At 46.3% G+C, this 7,723-nt stretch overlaps 1 protein-coding gene across 1 annotated transcript; it reads right to left on the reverse strand.

The window, feature by feature from the left end:
- Window positions 1-877: 877 nt before the first annotated feature.
- Window positions 878-4,965, reverse strand: LOC105892211 (keratin, type I cytoskeletal 13-like). The gene is made up of 7 exons (XM_031574048.2): window positions 4,552-4,965; window positions 3,995-4,077; window positions 3,245-3,401; window positions 2,634-2,795; window positions 2,068-2,193; window positions 1,472-1,707; window positions 878-1,243 (listed from the first exon to the last, which is right to left on the reverse strand). Exons 1-7 carry the CDS (start codon window positions 4,951-4,953, stop codon window positions 1,135-1,137), a joined length of 1,275 nt encoding a protein of 424 aa, XP_031429908.1. The 5' UTR covers window positions 4,954-4,965; the 3' UTR covers window positions 878-1,134.
- Between the last annotated feature and the right edge of the window lie 2,758 nt (window positions 4,966-7,723).

Below are 7,723 nucleotides of genomic sequence, written 5' to 3' on the forward strand. Positions count from 1 at the left end.
GACTGGAAGGGACCAGACGTCAAAGGGAACTGGGACAGGGACACCTGTGACACCTGGCGCAGGAACACCTTGAATGCTTGGGACAGGAACGCCTGAGACGCTTGGGACAAGGGCGCCTGAGACGCTCGGAACAGGGGTGCCTGGGACGCTCGGGACAGGGGCGCCTGGGACGCTTGGGACAGGGGCGCCTGGGACGCTCGGGACAGGAGCACCTGGGACGCTCGGGACAGGGGCGCTCGGGACAGGGGCGCTCGGGACAGGGGCGCCTGGAACGCTCGGGACAGGGGCGCCTGGGACGCTCGGGACAGGGGCTCTCGGGACAGGGGCGCTCGGGACAGGGGCGCTTGGAACAGGGACAGCAGAGCCCTCAGCAGCGACGCCATCAGGAGGTGCTGCTGGACCGGCGTCGGCAGAGGGTGCTGATGGGCCTGCATCGGAAACGGATGCTGGAGGATCTTGGTCGGCAGCTGTGGCAGCAGGGTCCGGGTCAGCTGCGGGGTGTGGGTCTGACAATAATACTGTATGGGCAAGATTATAGATGATTTAATGTGGCATTGCAAGGGTTCATAGGTACATTACTTAAACCAGGTGGCATGTTTTAACGATTACAAATATTGGTCATCAAGGTTAATTATTGAGCAAAAACCTAATATTGTGTTATTGTCATTCATACATAGTTGTCATTCATACTTAGTAGTGCCATGGACTTTAGTTGGTCTGTGCAGCTTTGTTTTGCAGCCTTTTTTACTGTAGGTGCTTACAGTTTTACACTTCCAGTGTAGATATCTGAGCATTTCCTATTTTCTGTATGTGATAGTACGCTTGCACCTTTGTGCATCGTATCTGTGCATGAGTTTGAAAGAATTACACACACGTTTACAGTGCTATTCATCCTTTTTTTTATTGTCTCACACACTGAGAGAGGCTCTCATTGTACCGGACTTCAAACATGGAGGTGGATTCTCCCCTCAAGCAGGGGCTTCTGCTCGTGACAGAGGCTGGCTCTGGAGATGATGAGGTTCTCATCGGGTTTGGACCCGTGGGACCCACATCGAAGTTGGGCCAGATCAGTCCCAGAGCAGACAGCTGTCAGTTGTGCTATGTGTAGATGGTTTAGTTTAGGATGGCTTGAGCTTATGAGGAAGAGGAAGATGACAACACCACCCCGTCGACCACCTCCTCCACGACGGTGATGACCTTAGTGATGGTGGTGGTGGTGGAAGAGGATGAGGTTGACATGCTGCTGTAAGAGAAAAAGAGAAGACAATTGACATTTAGTCTCTCATCTGTGCAATGCTGACATGGTGTGACGTCACAGTTTATGAGGACTTTTTCTGACAAAAATCATCCCAGATCTTTATTTTGTTCTTGCCAATTTTATATATTTCTTTCATTTTCCCCTCAGATTTTATTAATTCATGTTGTGGAGTTACTGGTGAATTCGCCGATAGCTGATAAATTATTAGCATACCTTTCACTTTCACTTGCAATCGCCCCTCCGTCCATAAGTCTTCTGTATTCTGCGATCTCCATCTCCAGTCTGGTCTTAATGTCCAGGAGCATGGAGTACTCTTGTCCCTGGCGTTCCAGGTCCCCGCGGAGATGAACCAGCTGACCTTCCAGGCTGCCTACCTGCATCTGGTAGCCTGAGAGCATGCCGGAGTAGCGTGACTGCGTCTCTGACAACGTGCCCTCCAGCGATGCTTTCTGTAAGGATTTGGGAGTGAGGAGAGTTGGTATTAGAGTAACATTTTTACTTCTTTTTTTTAAACTAGTGTTTACTGGTGTATCGCAGGTATATTTAAAAAAATGAAAGAAGTGTTTCCATGGCAGAAGAAAGTCGAGCAAGTGGCCAGCAACAACAATGTCATGAACTACATTGATTTAAACAGCAGTGAGGTGGAAGTTCAAGGTTTTGCAGTGGTGGGACACAGTAGGATTCCCTTGAAATTGTTACTGATTTACTGCATGGTCTGACTTGCCATCTCCAATGAGACAACATGTAACAGAGTTGACATGTGACTGTGTGCAATGGTTCTGTGTTTCAGAGCTGATGGGTAGCCTCACCATGCTCATTAGAGACTGAAGTTCGATTTCCAGGGACTGAACTGAGCTCTTCACAGTGTTGATCTCGGACCTGCTGGTCTGAAGGGTCTCTGTGCTCGTAACGACCTCCTTGTTTATGATCTCTGACTGTAAAAGAGGAGCAAAAAGAGAACAGAGTATGTGAGAAAGGACTTTAACTCATTTATTACACAATATCAGAAAACAGGTCACCATTGGAGTAGAGAACTTTGAAGCACCCTGAGACAATTTTATTGTTTTGGCGCTATATACATAAATAATATTGAATTGAGCGGAGGTTTATGAATGCATAGTTCTCTATGCTGATATAGCAAGATCTGATTTGGCAAGAAATGTAATCTGTAACAGCCTGTGCTTGACTGATGAGTGTGTGTGTGTGTGTATGAGTGTGTGTGTGTATGAGTGTGTGTGTGCGTGCGTGCGTGCGTGCGTGCGTGGTGGTGTGTGTGTGTGTGTTTGTGTGTGTGTGTGTTTGTGCTTGTGTGTGTGCTCTCATGGGGTGTAACTGTATATGTGTATGTGCGTGCGTTTATGTGTATGTCATCTACCTTAGACTGGAACCAAGACTCAAGGTCCCTCTGGTTCTTGGATGAGACGGCCTCGTAGTGTTCACGGATATCTGCCATGACCTTGGTGAGGTCCTCCTGAGGTGCAGCGTCCACCTCTACGTTGACCTGGCCGGTCACCTGGGCGCGCAGGGACAACAGCTCCTAAGACAGAAAAAATTGTCTTAAAAATTGGAATGTAGGTTTCTTTACACCCAGGATTAACACTGTGCTAATGTGAGACAGACAGTGTCACACAAAGAAACTCACAACGATGTGCACTAGTTGCGTCACTCCTTTCAAGACTGTACCAAGGCTCACCTGAAGCCACTTCTGCCAGTGCATGAACTGTAAGTCACTGTGTAAGTACGTGAATGAGAGACCTACACGTATGCCCGGGGAGGGTGCATTACAGAGTGGCATGGAAACTATGTCTAATCTGTTCCCTGCCACCTGCTCTGCACAGCATGCTAAAACAGAAAGACAGTCTTGTTTGTGCCCTAAGGCCTCATAGCAGTTTGGGTTCGGGCATCCAGACTTCCTCGTGGCCCTTCTTGAGTAAGATAAGAACTTAATTCCTGTGGATTAGTTTTGTTCCTGTTAGCAGTTCTCACCTCCTCGTGGTTCTTCTTGAGGTAGATAAGCTCTTCTTGCAGGCCGGTGATCTGCATGGCGATGTCGGTCCTAGAGTAGTTCAGCTCATCCAGCACCCTCTTCAGCCCGGCGATGTCTGCCTCCACTGACTGCCTCATGGTCAACTCTGTCTCATACCTTACAGAGATGGCAATTGATGGGATAATCAACAAACAAAACATGTGCGATACATACCCAACTCATGAGGGGAAAAGTTTAAATGCATTCTGCAAAAAAAAAAAGCTTCAGCTCAACTTTCTATTAAGAACTTCCAGAGTAGAACAGTGGAAAGTTAGGGTAGTTTACACACACCATTTGATGGCATAGGCAACACAAATCAGGCTGAATCATTTTTATGTAATATTTTACACACATTAAATTTTAATTCATTGACAAATAAGCTGTTTAACTGGAATGGTGTAGCCAAGACAGTGTTTTTTTGTGCTGTTTCTAAACTCTATTGAACTTGGCATGCAGTGGATTCAGATTACAGGTGAAAGATTACAAATATCTTAATGGCTGCTGCAATGCACAGATGCTATTAAAAACAATTTCCACGCCAAAATGGTCATATCTATCTTGAAACTTTTGGAGTAAACCTAGCAGTAGGATTTCTATCTTTTGGAGTAAACCTAGAAACAGGTTTTCTTTCTTTTGGAGTAAACCTAGCAACAGCATTTCTGTCTTTAAACCTAGCAACAGAATTTGTATGTTCTTGGGCGCAAACCTACTTGACTCTGAAGTCGTCCATGGCGAGGCTGGCGTTGTCGATGGCCAGGTGTACAGAACCCTTCAGCTGAATGGCACCCTGGATCTGAACACATCAGGAAACACACAAACAAATGCATCACTTACATTTACTTAAGGAACTGCTATTCGTGGACATCAAAACTTTACCAATCTATGCACAATGTACCATAGGGTCAGATCCATTCCTGTATCTGTAAACACCCCACTCCCTGTGAACATGTTCCCCCTATGTGAATGTGAGTGTATGTATGTATGTCTGTGAGTAAGCTCACAGTGTATGTATGTATGTCTGTGAGTAAGCTACTATGGATGACCTAAATTTCCCTCGGGATTAATAAAGTATCCATCTATCTATCTATCTATCTATCTATCTATTGCAAGGGAAGTGACCCTTATTGGTTTGAATATCACAAGTTCAGCATGAGAGCAAAGCACAGTGTGAACTCCATGTTCCATGAGACACTGCCATGGGCTTCACTGTTCAGATTACTCAGTGCTATCTCTCTGCTGCAGATGGAGGCTAATTTGAGAAGCTCACCTGGGCCTGGAGGTCACTGATGGAGACCATGAAGCTGGCGTAGTTGTGGCCAGAAGGAGATGTCCTACTCTCCAGAAACTGTCTGATCTTCAGCTCCAGCTCTGCGTTGGCCTTCTCCAGGGTCTGCACCTTGACCAAGTAGTTAGCCAGACGTTCGTTGAGGTTCTGCATGGTGAACTTCTCGTTGCCAATGACGCCTCCCTCCGCGGCGGCAGACATGCTGAAGCCACCAGACCCCGCTCCGCCGCCGAACCCGGCACCACCTCCAAACCCGGCACCACCTCCGCCGAATCCAGCTGCGCCACCCAGACCGGAGGCGCTGGAGATGCGCACCCCGGAACCGCTGGCACCACCGCACACGCTGCCGGCCCTCATCATGCGGCCACCGCCCCCTGCCGACATGGAGAGCCGGGAGGAGCCTGCGGAGAATCCACCTCCACCGGAGGAGGAACGGCTGGCGAAGAGTGTTGCCATGATGAAGAGGCTGGAAGGGTACTCTGGCTCTGACGGGAGAGAAGTGAGTGTTGAGACGGCACTGCGAGGGGCTTTTTATCCTCTGCACACAGACGCTTCAGCTCCTGTAACCCGACTCCCCCTCCCACCTGACTCCCCCTCCCCTGCCCCTGGCCAGCCCACAAGTGCATCAGGTCCCAAACGATGTGAGGGATATCGCCATGAGGCAACCCCCCGCTGGCTGTGATCTAAGTTTCAGCACGTTCACTGGCAAACACACAATGACTGACATTCATGTGATGATTTCAATCCAAGGGTGAAGAAAACAACAAATCAGCCTCAGTGGATCTGTGTGTGACAGGACTGAGAGCCTGCAGCTGATTCCGGTGTTCTGATGAAAACCCTTGAGCCATCTGAACGAGGCACACACCTCACCTCCAGCAAGGGCCTCAGTGGGACTCATCTACCTGAATTAGATACAATATAACTTTCATTCACACGTAGCACAGGATTCACTCACATCTTGTGTTCACACACACTGAGAGGATTTAGCAGGCTCTCCTAAGCGGGATTTTGCTCACATAGCCGGTGCGTTAAACTCCATGTAAACAAGTGAGCACAGGCAAGGGTAACCTAAAAAGAGCCCATCAACCTCGCTTGAGCGTCGTCTCACCTTTAAAGGGCAAAGACCATGGCTATACCTTGCAGTTACATGTTCAGAGCAATTCCTCCCTCTCCCACTGACCTTTAAATAAATATGTCCTCAAAACATGAATTGGAGGGCTTAAGTTTCTGCTTTTACATGTACCCTTCAGCAATGTACCCTTTGTTTCCTTTCACTTTACACACAGTTATTTAATCTGTGCAGAAAATCAAATTCATTTTAAATCGGCCCTCTGTAGAAATAGTAGCTTAGAGTAGTGAACTGCGACCATGCTGAGTTGTAAGAGTCTGCCTCAAGAAGAATACAGTTTCCCAGACTTTGGAGGGCTTCTTCGTGAAGATTTGCATCTACTATATGCAAGCCCCAACTTGCAGAGCACTACATATACACTCAGCAGAGTTGTGACTGTGTTGAGTGACATGCTTTTTTACATCTGGGTAAAAAAAGCAAGCTTTTAAAACAAGGGGAGAACCCCTATAACACATTGGTGGATCTTTGTAAGACTGTCACTGAGTGCAATTCCTCCACCTCATGTATTGACCCTGTACCTACAGCATTTTTTAAGTGGGTCTTCGACAGTGTTTCAAGTCATGTCCTGAAGATTATAAATACATCTCTTCAAACTGGCATCTTCCCAGATGCCTTCAAAAACAGCTGTTGTAAAACCCTTACTAACAAACCCAACCTAGATGGTAATGCACTGATCAACTATAGGCCGATTTCCAATCTTCCATTCATTAGTAAAGTACTTGAAAAGATAGTTTCAGTGCAAATAAACTCCTTTCTCAAAGAAAACAATATCCTGGAGAAATTTCAATCAGGCTTTAGAACATGCCACAGCACTGAAACTGCTCTTACTAAAGTAATCAGCGACCTCAGACTAAATTAGGATACAAATAAGGTCTCAATCCTGGTCCTCTTAGACCTAAGTGCAGCATTTGATACTATTGATCATGACATCCTAATTCATCGTCTTGAAAAGTTAGTTGGGCTTTCTGACTCTGTATTAAACTGGTTCAGAACATACATCAAAGGGAGAAAGTTTTATGTCAGGCTTGGAGATCATGTCTCTAAGACACATGACATCTGCTTTGGGGTTGCACAAGGGAGCTGGACCATTATTATTCTCACTGTACATGCTGCCACTTTGGGATATCATTAGAGAACACAATGTATGTTTCCATAGTTATGCTGATGACACGCAACTGTACATCTCTGCTGATCTAAATGATGCTGCAGCAATAAACTCCATTACTACCTGTCTTTTGGCGATAAATAAGTGGATGAGCAATAATTTCTTAAAGTTAACGAGGACAAAATTGAGATCCTACTAGTCGGCCCTAAAACAAAAAGAGAAATTCTGTTTAATAATCTGGGGAAATTAACTCCCTTGATTAAATCGGAGGTTACAAGTCTTGGTGTTATTTTAGATTCAGATTTAAGCTTCAAGTCTCACATTAACAAGGTGACGAAAACATAATTTTTCCAGTCATTTAGCAGACGCTTTTGTCCAAAGCGACTTACAAGGGAGAGAACACTCAAGCTAAGAGCAATAAAAAAACCTGGTGTAACAATAAATACTACTTTACATAAGAAATAGGAAAACGACATAGAAAGAAAAAGAAGCGCAGGAATGTAACTGCTGAAGTGCAGGTTAAGCACTTGTCAAGGTGCCAGTTAGGAAGGGAGGTGCTCTCTGAAGAGCTGGGTCTTCAAAAGCTTCTTGAAGGTAGAGAGGGATGCCCCTGCTCTGGTAGTACTAGGCAGTTCGTTCCACCAACATGGAACTACAGATGAGAATAGTCTGGATTGCCGTGCTTGCACAGATGGCAGTGCCAAACGACGCTCACTAGACGAGCGCAGCGTCCTGGGTGTAACATTTGCCCTTACAAGAGCATTTAGGTAGGTGGGAGCAGAACCAGCAAGCACTCTGTAGGCAAGCATAAGTGACTTGAACTTAATGCGAGCAGCTACTGGCAGCCAGTGGAGCTCAATCACATAACCAAACTTTGAACTCTGTTAAATCAGGTGGTTTGGAGGTTTTAGACATTAACA

Source organism: Clupea harengus, chromosome 9 (assembly GCF_900700415.2).
Source record: "Clupea harengus chromosome 9, Ch_v2.0.2, whole genome shotgun sequence".
Taxonomy (NCBI): domain Eukaryota; kingdom Metazoa; phylum Chordata; class Actinopteri; order Clupeiformes; family Clupeidae; genus Clupea; species Clupea harengus.